The following is a 21,177-nucleotide window of genomic DNA, read 5'->3' on the forward strand; positions in this document are numbered from 1 at the left end:
TCAACAAATGTGTTACACGCGTGTGCTAATGTCACACTTAGTTAGTCTAACTAACTCTTAAACTAAGAGTTTACACGGTACTATCAGTAATCTGATCCTATGAAAGGAGTGTGAGGTGAGTGTGAGTTAGAACAGGTGGCAAGTTTAGAGGGTCATAATAGATAGCCAACAGCTGATGCAAATACACACACACACACACACACATGTAAACACACTCTGTATACACAAGGCCTAATCTATCTCACAGTAACAGGTGTGTGTGTGTGTGTGTGTGTGTGTGTGTGTGTGTGTGTGTGTGTGTGTGTGTGTGTGTGTGTGTGTGTGTGTGTGTGTGTGTGTGTGTGTGTGTGTGTGTGTGTGTGTGTGTGTGTGTGTGTGTGCCAGGTCAACTCTATATGAGAAGCTTACATCGTTTGCACTCAGAGGATGATGGGTTAACATGGGTATTTAGAAAATGAGTTTTCGTCTCACTGTTTAGCCACTGTATAACCAATGTATAGCCACTGTATAACCACTGTATAGCCACTGTATAACTACTGTATAGCCATTGTATAACCACTGTATAACCACTGTATAGCCACTGTATAACCACTGTATAGCCACTGTATAACCAATGTATAGCCACTGTATAACCAATGTATAACCACTGTATAGCCACTGAATAACCACTGTATCACCACTGTATAGACACTGTATAGCCACTGTATAACCAATGTATAGCCACTGAATAACCACTGTATAGCCACTGTATAACCAATGTATAGCCACTGTATAACCACTGTATAGCCACTGTATAACCAATGTATAGCCACTGTATAACCAATGTATAACCACTGTATAGCCACTGTATAGACACTGTATAACCAATGTATAACCACTGTATAGCCACTGTATAACCAATGTATAGCCACTGAATAACCACTGAATAACCACTGTATAACCACTGTATAGCCACTGTATAACCACTGTATAGCCACTGTATAACCACTGTATAGCCACCATATAACCACTGTATAGCCACTGTATAACCACTGTATAGCCACTGTATAGCCACTGTAAAACCAATGTATAGCCACTGTATAACTACTGTATAGCCACTGTATAACCACTGTATAGCCACTGTATAACTACTGTATAGTCACTGTATAACCAATGTATAGCCACGGTATAACCACTGTATAGCCACTGTATAGCTACTGTATAACAGCTGTATAGCCACTGTATAGCCACTGTATAACCAATGTGTAACCACTGTATAGCCACTGTATAACCACTGTATAGCCACTGTATAACCACTGTATAGCCACTGTATAACCAATGTATAGCCACTGTATAACCAATGTATAGCCACTGTATAACCAATGTATAGCCACTGTATAACCAATGTATAGCCACTGTATAACCACTGTATAGCCACTGTATAATAGCTGTATAGCCACTGTATAGCCACTGTATAGCCACTGTATAACCACTGTATAACCAATGTATAGCCACTGTATAACCACTGTATAGCCACTGTATAACTACTGTATAGCCACTGTATAACCAATGTATAACCACTGTATAGCCACTGTATAACCAATGTATAGCCACGGTATAACCACTGTATAGCCACTGTATAGCCACTGTATAACAGCTGTATAGCCACTGTATACCCACTGTATAACCACTGTATAGCCACTGTATAACCAATGTATAGCCACTGTATAGCCACTGTATAACCACTGTATAGCCACTGTATAACCACTGTATAACTACTGTATAGCCACTGTATAACCAATGTATAGCCACGGTATAACCACTGTATAGCCACTGTATAGTCACTGTATAACAGCTGTATAGCCACTGTATACCCACTGTATAGCCACTGTATAACCAATGTGTAACCACTGTATAGCCACTGTATAACCACTGTATAGCCACTGTATAACCAATGAATAGCCACGGTATAACCACTGTATAGCCACTGTATAACAATGTATAGTCACTGTATAACCACTGTATAGCCACTGTATAACCACTGTATAGCCACTGTATAACCACTGTATAGCCACTGTATAACCAATGTATAGCCACTGTATAACAATGTATAGCCACTGTATAACCACTGTATAGCCACGGTATAACCACTGTATAGCCACTGTATAACCACTGTATAGCCGCGGTATAACCAGTGTATAACCAATGTATAGCCACTGTATAACCAATGTATAGCCACTGTATAACCAATGTATAGCCACTGTATAACCAATGTATAGTCACGGTATAACCACTGTATAACCACTGTATAGCCACTGTATAACCAATGTATAGCCACGGTATAACCACTGTATAACCACTGTATAGCCACTGTATAACCACTGTATAACCACTGTATAGCCACTGTATAGCCACTGTATAACCACTGTATAGCCACTGTATAGCCACTGTATAGCCACTGTATAACCACTGTATAGCCACTGTATAGCCACTGTATAACCAATGTATAGCCACTGATAACAACATGTACCTGTTATTACTATCTCTTGCATGCTTGAGTTTCAGTTCCATTTATATTGACATTATAGTTCCCCAAACTGTTTTAAAATGTGTACACAACTAATTCATTCATAGATTATGTATTTTTTAAAGGAACGTGTGCACAACATAGTAAATATAGTGCCTTCAGAAAGTATTCACACTCCTTGACTTATTCCACATTGTGTTTTGGTCACAGCCTGAATATAAAATGGAGAGGTATGAATGCTTTCTGAAGGCACTGAATAAAACACAGGAAAATGTAAGTCGCTCTGGATAAGAGCGTCTGCTAAATGACTTAAATGTAAATGTAAATGTAAAATAACGCCTTTAAGTCAGGGAGTGTTGACCCCATAGAACCCCACAGAATGAATTCTGTTTCTATGGTTTACCCTATGACTTAATGCATGCTCTACATGTATAATGTAGAAAGTAAACAGACTCTTGACAACAGATGAATTTCCAGCCTCTTTCCTTTCTATCAATATATCCCAAGCTGTCAAGCCCAGCTTGCAGTCCACTTCAGTGTGTGTGTGTGTGTGTGTGTGTGTGTGTGTGTGTGTGTGTGTGTGTGTGTGTGTGTGTGTGTGTGTGTGTGTGTGTGTGTGTGTGTGTGTGTGTGTGTGTGTGTGTGTGTGTGTGTGTGTGTGTGTGTGTGTGTGTGTGTGTGTGTGTGTGTGTGTGTGTGTGTGCGTGTGTTTGTGTGCGTGTGTTTGTGTGTGCATACCAGCTCTCTTCTCACTCACTGCTTGCCTCGGTCTTCACCCCTCCCCTCAGCCACAGGTGTGCATGGTAACCAAAGCCTTGTCGTAGCAACCGGTACACAGCCCAAACCCCTCCCCTTTCCCTTCTCTTCTCCCAACACTAACTCTCTCCCAACTTCTCTGTGTGTCGGCTTGTGTGTGTGTGGCCCTTTCCAAAGGGTCCCTCCATCCCTTCCACACACTAACTGACTCTGTGCCCGTGCCAAGGCAGAAGAGGGCATCCCCAGCCCCTATGGAGGTGCCGGACATGGCAGTGCCCACAGTACCAGTAGTACCCGTTGCTGACTGCTGCTCTCTGCTGTGTTCCTATCTCCAGCACAACAAGGCTGCGGTACAGATCAAGCAAGACATGAAGAAGATGGTCCAGTTGCCCATGCTGAGGGGGACCTCCAGGGGACCTCGAGGAGTGGAGGCCAGGGGCGGTAGGCTGTTCGGCGTGTCCCTGCTGGAGCTCAGGGAGCTGGGCCTCGTGAAGGATGGCGTGCCCCTGGTGGTGCGGAGCATGGTAGAGTTCCTCCGAGAACATGGTGAGCTGAGGAGGTTGGGGGTCAAGGGGGGGGGGAGCAGATACGGGGATAGGACGGTCTTTAATGTTTCTATACACAGTCATTTTCTAATGGTCATTCTGCACCCATTTTGATTCTGAAGTAGTTGTAGGGATGGCTCGATTTTGTTAGCGAAGACTAACTTGTTATTATTAACAAACAAGTTAATACGATAATTTTTTTTCTGACTTGTTTTCCTAGATTTGATCAACTTGAAATCCACTGTAAATAGACGGGAGTGATAGCTGCTACTGTGATAGCCACATCCGTAGATATAGAACTGCTTTATACTGTATCTATGACCACAGCTATCTTTCTCTGGCATTGAGTCAATAACCCACCTGATTGCTGTCAAGACAACACAAGGTTAACAATGATAGTGTTGGCCCTCAGTCCAAAGTCACTGTATTCACTGGCTAGTTACGCTTTGTATAAGTCATCTCAATGCAAAATCATGTGTTACATTTTAACATCCACTGTACCTTTGCCACAAGACTCATTTAATAATTTATAACACCTAATTTTTTATTTATCTTCCTATTATGAAAAGACCATGTCATTACTTATTGGACTGCCAACTGTAGGCTTTGTGTTGTGTAAAACCACATTGATAGACTTATCCTTGGTTTGTTCTGTACTCTCATCTTGATATCAAATGGTCTATTTAGCCCTTCTAGTAGTAATTCCCTTGTGTCCCCACTAGAGGTCAGCGTAGTTCTATGATACAGCAGTAGGATGTCCTCTTCATAACCACATGACGCCCTCTCACAAACTCAGCACACCCACATCATACATTGGGCCTTGCACATAGTTCTTTATTTGTGAGTGTGGTTGAATAATCAGACTATTCAGGTTACGCATCGTTGTGATTAGGAAATAGGAGGGAGACAGGAGCACATGCCATGTGGATAAAGACAGAGGGTATTGTTTTTTGGTAACTATTTTTGTTTATTTATTTTTTACATTTGACAGTTTTAGTTAGGTAATAGTAAATGTGCCTGTAACGAGCGTTCCTTAATTACATTTCAATCTCTGGTTTAAAGGATTTGTTCTCTGCAGTGTTGCCATTGCAGCCCACAGGTCTGGTAGCATTCGGTAGGATGTGCAACGTTTTGGAACGTTCAGAAAAATATGCTACAGTATGTACAGCAAAAATGCCTTTCTGACATGTAGAATAAGGAATCACGTCATGGCATTTCTGTCTGCAACGTTAGACAACTGCATGTGGCCCTGTAGACTGTTCACAACAACAGCAGAGCAACGCTTAATGCCGTGTAATTCCAGAAACTGCTGTCCAATTTAATAAAGTATAACTCACATGGCTGCAGCGGCTGGTAGCGCGTGGTTAGTGCGTTCGCCCAGTAACCGAAAGGTCACTAGTTCAAATCCTAGCACCGACAAGGTGAAACATCTGTTGATGTGAGGAGCAAGGCACTTAACCCTACTTGCTCCAGGGTCACTGTTGATAATGGTTGACCCTAGCTGTGACCCCCCTCCGAGGGTGTCTCAGGGGGAGCTGGGATATGCAAAAAAAGTCCTTTCTAATTCACACATGCATATAAAACACACTTGTACATTTGTGAAATAGGACAAATATAAGCACCCACCAAATGAATGCATTCATTATTGTCACGCATCAACTTGACCCTTTGTCACCAGTGTGTGTGCAGCAATGTTCAGTGATACAGAGAGACTCTCCAAGTTGACCATGAAAGGTTCCACTCCCTGTCAATATCTGGGATTGGTATGGTTGTGTTATGTTACTGGATATAGTGTGCACACTGTTTACCATGGGGGAGAGCAGGGATCTCCAACCCTGTTCCTGAAGAGATACTGCATCCTGTAGGTTTTTGCTCCAACCCTAATCTAACGCACCTGATTCTAATAATTAGCTGGTTGATAAACTGAATCAGGTGAGTTACAACTAGGGTTGGAGTGAAAACCTACAGGAGGGTGTCTCTCCAGGAACAGGGTTAGAGTTAACCTACAGGAGGGTAGCTCTCCAGGAACAGGGTTGGATTTAAAACCTACAGGAGGGTATCTCTCCAGGAACAGGGTTGGAGTTAACATACAGGAGGGTGTCTCTCCAGAAACAGGGTTGGAGTTAACCTACAGGAGGGTATCTCTCCCGGAACAGGGTTGGAGTTAACCTACAGGAGGGTGTCTCTCCAGGAACAGGGTTGGAGTTAACCTACAGGAGGGTAGCTCTCCAGGAACAGGGTTGGAGTTAACCTACAGGAGGGTAGCTCTCCAGGAACAGGGTTGGAGTGAAAACCTACAGGAGGATAGCGCTCCAGGAACAGGGTTGGAGAGCCCTGGGGTAGAGTAATGTCTTAATTAGGTGTCCAAGAAACATAAAACAAACATTCTGCCATCAGTAGAAGAGAGTGACTGTCCCTCTCTTGTTCTCCTCCCCAACCTCTCCTTTGTCTGGGTACTCCCCCAACCTCTCCTTTGTCTGGTTTATCCCCCAACCTCTCCTTTGTCTGGTTACTCCCCCAACCTCTCCTTTGTCTGGTTTATCCCCCAACCTCTCCTTTGTCTGGTTTATCCCCCAACCTCTCCTTTGTCTGGTTTATCCCCCAACCTCTCCTTTGTCTGGGTACTCCCCCAACCTGTCCTTTGTCTGGGTACTCCCCCAACCTGTCCTTTGTCTGGTTACTCCCCCAACCAATCTTTTGTCTGGTTTCTCCCCCAACCTCTCCTTTGTCTGGTTTCTCCCCAACCTCTCCTTTGTCTGGTTACTCCCCCAACCTCTCCTTTTACCCTTACTCCCCCAACCTCTCCTTTGTCTGGTTACTCCCCCAACCTGTCCTTTGTCTGGTTACTCCCCCAACCAATCTTTTGTCTGGTTTCTCCCCCAACCTCTCCTTTGTCTGGTTTCTCCCCAACCTCTCCTTTGTCTGGTTACTCCCCCAACCTCTCCTTTGACCCTTACTCCCCCAACCTCTCCTTTGTCTGGTTACTCCCCCAACCTCTCCATCTTGTCTCCTCATGCATTCTATCTGTTTGCATCTTCTTTTCTATTCCTTCCACATTCCCCCTCTTACTTTACTCTCGCCATCCCTGTCCCTCGTCACCTTTCACTGTGCTTCTCTACCCCTCTCTCCACCTGCCATCATTTCCCATCCTCCACATCCCTCCATCTCGCCCCTCTCTTCTCTCCCCAGCTCTTCATCATGAGGGTCTGTTCAGGGTCAACGGTAATGTACGGGCGGTGGAGGGGCTGAAACAGCGGCTGGAGAACGGTGAGGACGTGGACTTCCTGGTTGAGGCGGATGTGTGTACAGTGGCCAGCTTGTTCAAACAGTACCTCAGGGACCTGCCAGAAGGCCTGGTAGACTCCACCGTACAGCCTGCCCTTATAAAGCAGCACCAGGGTGAGAAATGTTACTGTTTGGAATAATACAATGTGCATGTGTCTTTAAACTGTGAAGGAACTTGTCCTTTGGGGCATAATTGTCAGATAATGATGACCGATTTGATCATAGTCTGTCAACAGTGCTCTTCTTTAGGGTCTTTGACCATGACTGTCTCCATTCACAACATTAGAATTGTGATAGTCATATGACTAGAGAAGTGGGCTATCATACCATGTACTGTATTCCCATTCTCACATCAGTGATCATTCCCTTAACCATGGTGTCGAGGTCACCAATGAACGGTAATGACACAGTCATTATCATTAAGCAGCATAATCATTCTCAAGTGGTGCTTCCATCGTGACCAGATACTACATACCACACCAGTGTAATCAGTGTTATCGTTCTTCTACAGATATACTATCAGAACAATCTACAGCTAAGAATACAAGTTGGCACACGCCCTAAACCATTTCCCAATCCCACCTATAAATCCTGCAGCTCTTCGCCAATGTTCTACGTATCCAGATCACGGTTCTGACTTCTGATTCGCTGAAAACAGGCTATGTTTACTTGTCTGCATGGGTCACTGGCTGGCCCTTACACTGTGCAGGAGACAGGAGTTTACCTTTAACACAGAGGAAGTGTCTGGGCCACGGGACTGTATGTCACAGACAGACAGACAGACAGACAGACTCCCCACAGAGACAAGGAGGACAGACAGACAGACAGACAGACAGACAGACAGACAGACAGACAGACAGACAGACAGACAGACAGACAGACAGACAGACAGACAGACAGACAGACAGACAGACAGACAGACAGACAGACAGACAGACAGACAGACAGACAGACAGACAGACATTCACTGACTCAGGCAGTGGAAAGGCAGAGAGACAGGGGATGCATTGGCTTCAGCTCAGAGTCCTTCTTCAGACTCCTCAGTCCTTACAGTGTATATTATAAGTCCATATAAGGTCAAGCCAGTCCCATGCCCGTCACAGACTGTACTGGCCTTACTCTGGTCTTAACTCACCTCCATGATGATCTAGTTCAAGCTGGATGAAGGAAGGGAATCTAGTCCCTGTTCCAAATTGTTCCAACCAGTTCTATATTCCATATGTAGTGCACTACTTTTGACATAATCTCTGTTTTGGTCAAATTGCTCTGGTCAAAAGTAGTGCACTATATAGGGAATAGGGTGCCATTTGGGGCATAGACTGTGTTTTGGTTCAAAGTGACTTGTGGTTGTCAGAGATGACAGAGAGTGTATATTATAAACGTTTTGGATGAATAGGAATATTTGTCATGGCTTGGTGCCAGAGGATGCATTAAGAGAGTGTGGGCCTGGCTGGGTACAAGTCAATGAAGAAGCAGTGCTGCCTAAGTATGATCCCCAATCAGAGACAATGATAGACAGCTGCCTCTGATTGGGAACCATACCCAGCCAACAAAGAAATATAAAACATAGATTGCCCACCCTAGTCACACCCTGACCTAACCAAATAGAGAATAAAAAGGATCTCAAAGGTCAGGGCGTGACCATTTAATTTTGATTTGATTTCACCTTTATTTAACCCGGTAGGCAAGTTGAGAACAAGTTCTTATTTACAATTGCGACTTGGCCAAGATAAAGTAAAGCAGTTCAACACATACAACAACATAGAGTTACACATGGAGTAAAACAAACATACAGTCAATAATACAGTAGAAAAATAAGCATATATACAATGTGAGCAAATTAAGTGAGAAGGCAAAAAAGGCAACCAAAAAAGGCCATGGTGGCGAAGTAAATACAATATAACAAGTGAAACACTGGAATGGTAGATTTGCAGTGGAAGAATGTGCAAAGTAGAGAGAGATGACTGTAAGTCGCTTTGGATAAAAGCGTCTGCTAAATGGCATATATTATTATTATTATTATAAATAATGGGGTGCTAAATAAATAAATAAATAAATAAATAACAGTAGGGGGAGAGGTAGTTGTTTGGGCTAAATTATAGATGGTTTACTTACAGGTGCAGTATTCTGTGAGCTGCTCTGAAAGCTGGTGCTTAACGCTAGTGAGGGAGATGTGTTTCCAGTTTCAGAGATTTATGTAGTTCGTTCCAGTCATTGGCAGCAGAGAACTGGAAGGAGAGGCGGCCAAAGGAAGAATTGGTTTTGGGGGTGACCAGAGAGATATACCTGCTGGAGCGTGTGCTACAGGTGGGTGCTGCTATGGTGACCAGCGAGCTGAGATAAGGGGGGACTTTACCTAGCAGGGTCTTGTAGATGACCTGGAGCCAGTGGGTTTGGCGACGAGTATGAATCGAGGGCCAGCCAACGAGAGCGTACAGGTCGCAGTGGTGGGTCGTATATGGGGCTTTGGTGACAAAACGGATGGCACTGTGATAGACTGCATCCAATTTATTGAGTAGGGTATTGGAGGCTATTTTATATATGACATCGCCAAAGTCGAGGATCGGTAGGATGGTCAGTTTTACAAGGGTATGTTTGGCAGCATGAGTGAAGGATGCTTCGTTGCGAAATAGGAAGCCAATTCTAGATTTAACTTTTGATTGGAGATGTTTGATGTGAGTCTGGAAGGAGAGTTTACAGTCTAACCAGACACCTAGGTATTTGTAGTTGTCCACATATACTAAGTCAGAACCGTCCAGAGTAGTGATTTTGCACGGGCGGGCAGGTGCAGGCAGTGATCGGTTGAAGAGCATGCATTTAGTTTTACTTGTATTTAAGAGCAATTGGAGGCCACGGAAGGAGAGTTGTATGGCATTGTAGCTCGACTGGAGGGTTGTTAACACAGTGTCCAAAGAAGGGCCAGAAGTATACAGAATGGTGTAGTCTGCGTAGAGGTGGATCAGAGACTCACCAGCAGCAAGAGCGACATCATTGATGTATACAGAGAAGAGTCGGTTCAAGAATTGAACCCTGTGGCACCCCCATAGACTGCCAGAGGCCCGGACAACAGGCCCTCCGATTTGACACACTGAACTCTATTAGAGAAGTAGTTGGTGAACCAGGCGAGGCAATCATTTGAGAAACCAAGGCTATCGAGTCTGCCGATGAGGATGTGGTGATTGACAGAGTCCAAAGCCTTGGCCAGGTCAATGAATACGGCTGCACAGTATTTTTTCTTATCGATGGCGGTTAAGATATCGTTTAGGACCTTGAGCGTGGCTGAGGTGCACCCATGACAAGCTCTGAAACCAGATCGCATAGCGGAGAAGGTATGGTGGGATTCCAAATGGTAGGTAATCTGTTTGTTGACTTGGCTTTCGAGGACCTTAGACAGGCAGGGTAGGATAGATATAGATATAGGTCTGTAGCAGCTGCTTTCCAATCTTTGGGAATCTCAGATGACACGAAAGAGAGTATGAACAGGCTAGTAATAGGGGTTGCAACAATTTCTGCAGATAATTTTAGAAAGAAAGGGTCCAGATTGTCTAGCCTGGCTGATTTGTAGGGGTCCAGATTTTGCAGCTCTTTCAGAACATGAGCTGACTGGATTTGGGAGAAGGAGAAATGGGGAAGGCTTGGGCGAATTGATGTGGGGGGTGCAGTGCTGTTGACCGGGCAACTGGGAGGAGGTTTTCTTATTCTTCATGGACTTTACAGTGTCCCAGAGTTTTTTTGAGTTTGTGTTGCAGGAATCAAATTTCTGCTTGAAAAAGCTAGTCTTGGATTTTCTAACTGCCTGTGTATATTGGTTTTTAGCTTCCCTGAAAAGTTGCATATCACGGGGGATGTTCGATGCTAATGCAGAATGCCATAGGATGTTTTTGTGTTGGTTAAGGGCAGTCAGGTCTGGAAAGAACCAAGGGCTATATGTGTTCCTGGTTCTAAATTTCTTGAATGGGGCATGCTTATGCATTTAAAAAAACTGACGGGATGAGATCAATATCCTTCCAGGATACCCCGGCCAGGTCGATTAGAAAGGCCTGCTCGCTGAAGTGTTTCAGGGAGCGTTTGACAGTGATGAGTGGAGGTCATTTGACCGCTGACCCATTACAGATGCAGGCAATGAGGCAGTGATTGCTGAGATCTTGGTTTAAAACAGCAGAGGTGTATTTAGAGGGAAAGTTGGTTAGGATGATATCTATGAGGGTGCCCGTGTTTACGGCTTTGGGGTGGTACCTGGTAGGTTCATTGATAATTTGTGTGAGATTGAGGGCTTCAAGCTTAGATTGTAGGATGGCTGGGATGTTAAGCATGTTCCAGTTTAGGTTGCCTAGCAGCACGAGCTCTGAAGATAGTTGGGGGGCAATCAGTTCACATATGGTGTCCAGAGCACAGCTGGGGGCAGAGGGTGGTCTATAGCAGGCGGCAACAGTGAGAGACTTGTTTTTAGAGAGGTGGACTTTTTAAAAGTAGAAGTTCAAATTGTTTGGGTACAGACCTGGATAGTAGGACAGAACTCTGCAGGCTATCTTTGTAGTAGATTAGATTACAACACCGCCCACTATGGCCATTCTATCTTGTCTGAAAATGTTGTTGTTAGGGATGGAGATTTCAGAATTTTTGGTGGTCTTCCTTAAGCCAGGATTCAGACACGGCTAGAACATACGGGTTGGCAGAGTGTGCTAAAGCAGTGAATAAAACAAACTTAGGGAGGAGGCTTCTAATGTTAACATGCATGAAACCAAGGCTATTACGGTTATACAGGTCATCAAAAGAGAGCGCCTGGGGAATAGGAGTGGAGCTAGGCACTGCAGGGCCTGGATTCACCTCTACATCACCAGATGAGGAGTAGAATAAGGGTACGGCTAAAAACTGAGAATTGGTCTTCTAGAACGTCCGGGACAGAGAGTAAAAGGTTTCTGGAGGCGATAAAATAGCTTCAAGGTATAATGTACAGACAAAGGTATGGTAGGATGTGAATACAGTGGAGGTAAACCTAGGTATTGAGTGATGATGAGAGAGATATTGTCTCTAGAAACATCATTGAAACCAGGTGATGTCATCGCATGTGTGGGTGGTGGAACTGAAAGGTTCGATAAGGTATAATGAGCAGGGCTAGAGGCTCTACAGTGAAATAAGCCAATAAACACTAACCAGAACAGCAATGGACAAGGCATATTGACATTAAGGAGAGGCATGCTTAGCCGAGTGATCATCAGGGTCCAGTGAGTAGTGAGGTTGGTTGGGGTAAAGGCGATTTAGACAGCTAGCCGTGCCATCGGTAGCAAGCTAGCATAGGATGGAGGTCTGTTTTTAGCCTACCTCGTGCGTTTCCGTCGGTAGATTAGTGGAGTTCCGTGTGGTAGAGGTGATCAATCCAAATGGCAAAATAGATATAGTTATAGTGACCGAAGAAAAATTGACTGATAGACCTCCCTCGGGCAGAAAACGTCAGTAGTCCAGTCGTGAAGGCCAAGTGGGGCTCCGCATCGGCAGTAAAACGGGTCCGGATAGGTGATTGTAGCCCAGGAGTGGCTGATGAAACTCTTCAGCTGGCTAGCTCTGGAATAATTGATGTTTGCTCCGGGATCGACGTAAGCCAATAGTCACACTGATAGCAGCTATCTTGCTGCGAGTTCCAGGTGTAAATGTCCAGAGCCTGCGATTGAAATCCGGGGATATGGAGAGAAAAATAGGTCCTGTATGTTCTGGTCTGAGTCGCGTTGCACAAAACTGGCGATAGATTTTCGAGCTAAAGGATAGCTGATGACCACAAACCGTGGTTAGCTGAATACTAACGTTAGCCAGTAAACTGGCTAGCTTCTGGCTAGCTTCTATTGTGGATTTCAGATTTGAGGTAAATAATACTTATTTTTTTGAATTGGTGAGGCGGGTTGCAGGAGATTGTTTTGAAGTTGAGTTTTTGGAAAATAAAATATATAAAAGATATGCGAAGAAAGATGTAAATATATATATATATATATACACGGGACAAGACGAGGACAAAGGACGCCTGACTGCTATGCCATTTAATGACAAATCAATGAATGACAAAAAGATGGGGTAGATGCAATGGCCAAAAGATGCATCCCCATCGGAATGATAGAACGATAGATATGACAGAAAGAAGGAAAACATTTGGACAGGATCTATTTTATGCCCCCCAGAGAGGTGGAGGGTGATCTGAATGTTCCCGCTCTCTGTGTGTGTCATGTGTGTTGTTGGAAAGGTCACAGATGATGCATCATGGGTGCCAGGAAACCCATCTAAAAACCCAGTGTGGGTTGGCTGACATTTTACTGCCCTGGCAGGTAATGTCACCCATTAGCAGATTGCAATGTTCGACGCGACCGCATGTGACAGGTTTGCCACGTGAGGGACTTTTCTGCTACATGACTGCCATGGCAACGATAAAGCAATTACAATATTCTGGATTGTGATGAATTTTATTGTGAATATTCAGTTTATGGTTGGTCAATATTCACTATTTAGCCTCAATCTCAAGCTTCCTCTCTTTGTCAGGCTGAAATTCTTTGATATTGTTTATCTGGTTACTGATGATATGTCTTACCTTGGAGAAATGAAGGGAAATATGCGAAGTGGTCACTATCATAGACACCAATAGAGACATGTTAGTGATAGCGGTCACTAGTCTGAGATTAGGGTCAGTCTATTTTGTTGTGTGGTAGAAAATGACAGTGGATCAACCCGAGTAACTCTATGGTCATATAATACCCAGGAACAAGCCTGTGTCTGGGTGGTCTTGGCATTAGTGAAGGGCTGACGTCTCCATCTGATCCCACTTCACCTCTCCCCACACACACACACACTCACATGCACACAAGGGAGCGTACACACACACACACTCTGAACTTCACCTCACCAGACATGCAACAGCTGTGAGTGCTCTCAGAGCTCCTGATTCCCTCCTGCTGTGTACACACACACACATGCGCACGCCTTATTCAAGACCAGTAGGTATGTCCCTGTATCCACCCCTGACCCCAATATGAATCCTGACTGGCATCATTATGTTTTCACTGCCTTTTTAATTTGAATGTTTTATTTTACCTTTATTTAACTAGGCAAGTCAGTTAAGAACAAATTCTTATTTACAATGACAGCCTACCCCGGCCAAACCCTAGCCCGGGCGGTGCTGGGCCAATTGTGCGCCACCCTATGGGACTCCAATCACGGCCGTTTGTGATACATCCTGTATTCGAACCAGGGTCTGTAGTGACGCCTCTAGCACTGAGATGCAGTGCCTTAGTCCGCTGCTCCACTCGGCTAAGGTATTGATGCTAAGGTATTACCAGCATCGTGGTCATAGATTATACATTTAGAGCAGGTGTGTGCGTCATTCTCTTTCAAAATATCAATGTCTAGGGTGTTAGTAGGCTTATTTTCAATTGGACACACTTGACCTTAAGCCGAAAGGCCACGACTCTCAGAACCCAAAACCAAAGATTGTGTGTGTACTTGTTTTGTCAGTAGACTAATTATTATTTACAGATTATAAAGTAGGTCATGTGAGCTAAGGTATTATTAAAAAACATTGGTATCTGGGTTAATAATCGTATTTTCTCCTTCTCATCAACAAAGTGGAGCCATCGCTTCAAAGTCCAGTATTCTCAAAATGCCTTCCAATCTTTTAATTGTTGAAAATGTTGTTTCTACATGTTTGTGGTTTCCTTCTAGGTGTGCAGCTGTTCAACCAAAGCACAACACAGTCTCTCCCATCTCCTATAATGTCTAGAATAGAATACAATTACCTGAGTCAGCAGTCGCTCTTATCCAGAGCAATTAACAGGGGCAATTGGGGTTAAGTGCCTTGTTCAATGGCACATTAGCAGATTTTCCTCCTACTTGGCTCTGCGATTCAAACCAGCGACCTTTCGGTTACAATGCTAAATTACCTGCCGCCATGAATTGAACAGAACAGCTTTATTTTCCCCAGAGTGAACTAGTTTTTAAATGGCTCTTCCTGTGTATTTCCCTCCAGAGTCCAGTGAGGAGGGTTTCTGCTCAGACCTGAGGGTCTTACTCCACCAGTTGCCAGATGTCCACTACAGCCTCCTACAGTACCTCTGTCTCTTCCTCACCCAGGTGGACCAGCGCCACAGGGAGAACCTTATGACTGCTCTCAATCTGGCAACTGTCTTCGGCCCCAATGTCTTTCAGTAAGTTTTTCAGCCCGTCTCTGGGATTGGTGTTAGTGGGTCAGTGAGTTAGTGGCATAACACACTTAGGTTGCCATGTTGGTCCAATGTCTTCCAGTAAGTTTTTCAGCCCGTCTCTGGGATTGGTGTTAGTGGGTCAGTGAGTTAGTGGCATAACACACTTAGGTTGCCATGTTGGTCCAATGTCTTCCAGTGTGTTTTATTACATGTTCATGGGATTTGGGGATGGGTGTTAGTTGGGCCTGGGTTTAATAAGACAGATGGGTGGGTCTAAATGGCAGGTGACTGTCATTATGTCTAAGGCCTTGTTAAAGCCAGTTTATGGTAAATGTTTTACGAGTCATGCATGATGTTATGGAGGAAAATGGTTTGACAGAGCGTTAGTGCTATATCGTTTTAAAAAGATACACATAAACGGTTCAAAATCAAATCAAATGTTATTTGTCACATACACAGTTTGTACAGTAGGTATAAAAGGTGCAGTGAAATGGTCGTGTGCTAGCTACCTCAACATTTCAGTACTATAATTAAGCAATAAGGCCCGAGGGGGTGTGGTATATGGCCAATATACCACGGATAACCACTGTTCTTAAGCGCGATGCAATGCAGAGTGCCTGGATACAGCCCTTAGTTACCAACGTAATTAGAGCAGTAAAAATAAATGTTTCGTCATACCCGTGGTGGGTACGGTCTGTTATAAACTGGGTGGTTTGAGCCCTGAATGCTGATTGGCTGACAGCCGTGGTATATCAGATCATATATTTACTGCTCTAATTACGCTGGTAACCAGTTTATAATAGCAATAAGGCACCTCAATATTTTGTGCTATATGGCCGATATACCACGGCTAAGGGCTGTGTCCGGGCACTCCGCAATACGTCGTGCCTAAGTACAACCCTTAGCCTTATTGCTTAAATATACCACGGCTGTCAGCCAATCAGCATTCAGGGCTCGAACCACCCAGTTTATAATCAATAATAATTTTTTTATAGAATAGTCGTTTTGTATTTTATTTGGATCCCCATTAGTTCCTGCCAATCAGCAGCTACTCTTCCTGGGGTCCACATAGTCATATCCTGCTATGTCAAGTATGACTGTATTTACCATATAAAGTGGATAATGTGCTGGTTGCGCAGTTGACTAAATAGTATATTATAGAACAGCAGTGTTGTGCTTGTGTGTAAGGGTTGGCTGTGTGGAGAGTCTGTGCAAATAGTCTCTAAGGTGTAAATAGTCAGTTCATAGTTTGATTCATGATTGATTCATGTTAAATTGTTTCATATAATAATTGTTCTATAAGACAAAACACGCCTGTATAAAATAAGAAGATATAACAGAACGGGTCCTGAGAACTCCAGCAACCTCCAATGAGTTGTCCTGACTTCCTCACGTCTCCAATCCAACAACATTGTTTGATCCCTTGCTATTTACCACCTGCTGTTTTAAAGGGTAGAACGTTCCTTAACAAGCGTATTAAAACCTGTTTGGATGTTTATTCTTGGAACATATCGTTATCCCGCCTGAGAGGTGTGTGTGTGTGTGTGTGTGTGTGTGTGTGTGTGTGTGTGTGTGTGTGTGTGTGTGTGTGTGTGTGTGTGTGTGTGTGTGTGTGTGTGTGTGTGTGTGTGTGTGTGTGTGTGTGTGTGTGTGTGTGTGTGTGTGTGTGTGTGTGTGTGTGTGTGTGTGTGTGTGTAGAGATCAGGCTCTTATGGCCTGCCTGCCTGTCTATAACAGTCTTTGAATAACACACACACATACAGTAGCTATCTCTATGTACCGGGACTTCTTGGCTGACTTGCCTAAATAGTTGGAATCAGGTTGATTGATTGATGTTTTGTGTTTCCATCAACATTGTCCTATTCTAAACCTGTGTTGCCATGTGAAAGAGTAGGTGGGAGAAAGGGAGAGAGCTTAGGCACATGCTGTTGCACACTTTCCTGGCTCATCCTCTGTCTCTCAATCATCTCTCTATCTCCCTCCTCCTCCACCTTCTCTGTCTATCTCACACAAGCCTATGCGTGTGAGCTCACACACACATTCTTGTACAACTAACCTTGTGGGGACACATTATTCAGTCCCATTCATAATCCAATTTTCCCTAAACCGTACCCTTAACCTAACCCTAGCTCCTAACCCTGAAACTAATTCGAACCCTAACACAAATTCTAACCTTAACCCTAAACCCCCTAAAAATTGCATTTGACCTTGTTTGGACCAACAAAATGTCTTCTGGTCCCCACAAGAATAGTTAAACACGTCCACACACACACATACACTCCATCTCTAACCAACATGGAGGGCTGTAGGCATAACATGCCATTAATGTTGTGGTGATAGAAACCTCACCACGTGCACTCAGAGAAGGCTCATACATTTCTCCTTTACAGTTCACATTCTCTTCCACTTCTACCGGCATCCCTTTGAGTGGAACTGGCACTACTTGAGAGGAACTAAAAGGAAACTCATCCCTGCCTGTAAATTCCACTGACAGGGTTTCAGAGATGCTTGGTGAATATTATTTGAAGTCAGACTTTCTAACACAGAAGTTAAACAAAAAAAGTCAACAGTAACAATATTGTTGGATCAATCCAATTTCCGTGAGTCGGTGGTAAGACTTTAAGTGGTCTGATACGTATCACACACCTTAAAGACTCTACTGCCCTCTCTGTCCAATCTGTCGTGCATCGTTATTAGTGGGCGTTCCCAGTCATCCATGTCCTTGGCCCATGCCTTCCTGCCTGCATTGCTTATAAACGGTGTCTGAAGACACACAGACCAAAGTGTTCTGTCTCCTGTTCTCACAGTCCCATCCCATTTGGCTTGCACCGTGATCGAGGGCACTATGTTCCACCCCTGCCCGCTTTCTTGCCCACCTGATTGGCAACCATATCTTATAATAACCCCTGGTGTCTGTGCCAGGGAATCCGTCTCTGATGGCACCTCCTCTCACTATCACTGGAGGGTCTGTACAGGACATAGGGTGCGTGCCCTCTTTCCAACTCTATCTTTGCCATTATTATGTCCACAATGGTGCTGTCCACTAAAATAGGTTTTGTGGCAACTGTGCCCTCTATCAAACTCTATGGTACAGTAACAGGACCAGGAAGTGACCAGAGGAGGCTGGTGGGAGGAGCTATAGGATGACGGGCTCGTTGTAATGGCTGGAATGGAATAAATGAAACGGAGGTTTACATATTTTTGATGTGTTTGATTCTATTCCATTGATTATATTCCAGGTATTACAATGAACCAGTCCTCCTATAGCTCCTCCCACCAGCCTCCTGTGGAAGTGACATACCTCAGCTGGGGCCTTAGACAGTACACCATGTCCTCAGTTTGTTCCCTCCATCAACCAATCAGAGAGGGGTATAATTAGGCCCAGAGCCCAGGCCATATAGGCATGTCAAACAGCTGTTCAGGAAGAACTCAGTGACATGATCTGGTATCAAGTGCTACTGGATTGTCCTGACTTGGCCTGACATGGTACTGGAATGTGCCCTACTCCAGAGCAGGCTGGTGGGAGGAGCTATAGCAGGACGGGCTCATTTTAATGGCTGGAATGGAATTAATGGTACGGAGTAAAACGTGGTTTCCATATATTTGATGCGAAACCATTCCGCCCGATTCCGATTACCACGAACACTTCCTCCCCAATTAAGGTGGCACCAACCTCCTGTGCCCTACTCATCGAGATCCACTATAATATTACTGTCTTCTATTTAATGATGTGGCATCATGTTATCCGCCGTAAGAGCTGTAGATAAGGGCTGTAGATAAGCACTTTGTCGATGGACTGTTGTGTTATTGTGCTATGATGTGAAAGCTGTTGTGGTGCTTGTGTTTTCCTTGAACCATGTTGTCCTTGTTGACCTTGTTTTGTGTCAAACGGCACCTGCAGAAATGATGTATTGTAGCTTTTGATGCCCTTTGTCATGGCAGGGAAGTTGTTGTATTGCAGCAAATAGGGGGTGGGGCTTGAATGATAAGTACCCTGTGACCCTGTCTGTCAGTCAAACACCTACAGTGGCTTGTGAAAGTATTCACTCCCCTTGGCATTTTTTTATTTTGTTGCCTTACAACCTGGAATTAAAATAGAGTCCCATCTTCCATATGTTTGGGGAGTCACCCACGTGCTTTTTTGCGAACACCAAACATGTTTGCTTATTTTTTCTTAAAGCAATGACTTATTTTCTGGCCACTCTTCCGTAAAGCCCAGCTCTGTGGAGTGTACGGCTTAAAGTGGTCCTATGGACAGATACTCCAATCTCCTCTGTGGAGTGTACGGCTTAAAGTGGTCCTATGGACAGATACTCCAATCTCCTCTGTGGAGTGTACGGCTTAAAGTGGTCCTATGGACAGATACTCCAATCTCCGCTGTGGAGCTTTGCAGCTCCTTCAGGGTTATCTTTGGTCTCGTTGTTGCCTCTCTGATTAATACCCTGCTTGCCTGGTCCTTGAGTTTAGGTGGACGGCCCTTTCTTGGTAGGTTTGTTGTGGTGTCATATTCTTTCCTTTTTTTATATTGGATGTAATGGTGCTCTGTGGGATGTTCAAAGTTTCTGATATTTTTGTACAACACAACCCTGATCTGTACTTCTCCACAACTTTGTCCCTGACCTGTTTGGAGAGCCCCTTGGTCTGAAAGACTCTGGGGCCTTTCCGAACAGGCGTGTGTGTGTGTATATATACTGAGATCATGTGACACTTAGATTGCACACAGGTGGACTTTATTTCATTAATTATGTGACTTCTGGAGGTAATTGGTTGCACCAGATCTTATTTAGGGGCTTCATAGCAAAGTCAGTGAATACATATGCAGGCACCACTTTTCTGTTTTACATTTTTTGTAATTTTTTTGAAACAAGTTATTTTTTAAATTTCTCTTCGTGAATTTGAACTATTTTGTGTATGTCCATTACATGAAATCCCAAATAAAAATCTATTTAAATTACAGATTGTAATGCAACAAAATAGGAAAAACGCCAAAGGGGATGAATACTTTTGCAAGGCACTGTAGCTAAACTAAAGATGGTGGATAAATGAAGAAAATGTATTCAGGTCGTTTACCATTGGAAAATAACGGTCAGTTCCGGTCTACTTAACTGGGCGTCTCTCCCCTAGAAACCAATGCAATAATATCTGGGTCTAGTCTACTTAGTTCATTGACTTTCATTGAACCAGAAAAAAACAGTGAGTGGGGCGTCTTGCTTCCTCTTCTGTCTCTGGATAAACTACCACCCCAAGAGTTCCAATCCTTTTGTCAATGTTGCTACAATATTGTACTTATGATAGTGGCAATTTGTATCATCATATGCCATCTCTAATCTTCTCTGTCTCCAGTGTGTCCTCTGGGTTCGATGGGATCCAGGAGCAGAACATCTGTAATAAGATCATGGCAAAGCTGATCCAGAACTACAGCAGCATATTCAACAACAACCACCAAGATGACGACCATAAAGAAGAGCACTGTGTCTTCGATAGAGATGGAGACAAAGGAGAATACATACAGGAATCTCTACCCTCTAACATCATCATTGTTAAAGTGAGTTACTGGTAATTTTACATGTGTTTTATACAAATGTTCATACTGATCTGGGCTGGTTTGGTCTTCCCTGTCTATTCCCTATGTGGGCTCTGATCAAAAGTAGTGTACTATGTAGGGCATAGGGTGCCATTTCTGAATTTATTTTGGGGGGTACATTTTGTTTGCCTGCGAGTGATGTTATACCCATCTTTGAATTGATTTGGCTTGACGCAATCTCAGTCACGACTCTTCCAAGGGAACATCTTTGTTTTGATGTCCTGTTCTTGCTATCGGTCCATATTTAATGGGTCTAGACTACCCTTTGATGTGTCTCAAGCGCTTGAGGAGAAGAGAGAGTTGAGGAGAAGAAAATCATATATA

At 43.9% G+C, this 21,177-nt stretch overlaps 1 protein-coding gene across 1 annotated transcript in view; it reads left to right on the plus strand.

Moving 5' to 3' along the window:
* Positions 1-21,177, plus strand: part of fam13a (family with sequence similarity 13 member A) — a 96,285-nt gene that overhangs the window by 10,783 nt on the left and 64,325 nt on the right. Inside the window, 4 exon segments of the mRNA XM_046327475.1 lie at positions 3,598-3,808; positions 6,997-7,206; positions 15,095-15,272; positions 20,613-20,814. Coding sequence (XP_046183431.1) covers positions 3,598-3,808; positions 6,997-7,206; positions 15,095-15,272; positions 20,613-20,814 — 801 coding nt within the window.

The sequence above is a fragment of the Oncorhynchus gorbuscha genome, linkage group LG24 (genome assembly GCF_021184085.1).
Source record: "Oncorhynchus gorbuscha isolate QuinsamMale2020 ecotype Even-year linkage group LG24, OgorEven_v1.0, whole genome shotgun sequence".
NCBI classification, from domain to species: domain Eukaryota; kingdom Metazoa; phylum Chordata; class Actinopteri; order Salmoniformes; family Salmonidae; genus Oncorhynchus; species Oncorhynchus gorbuscha.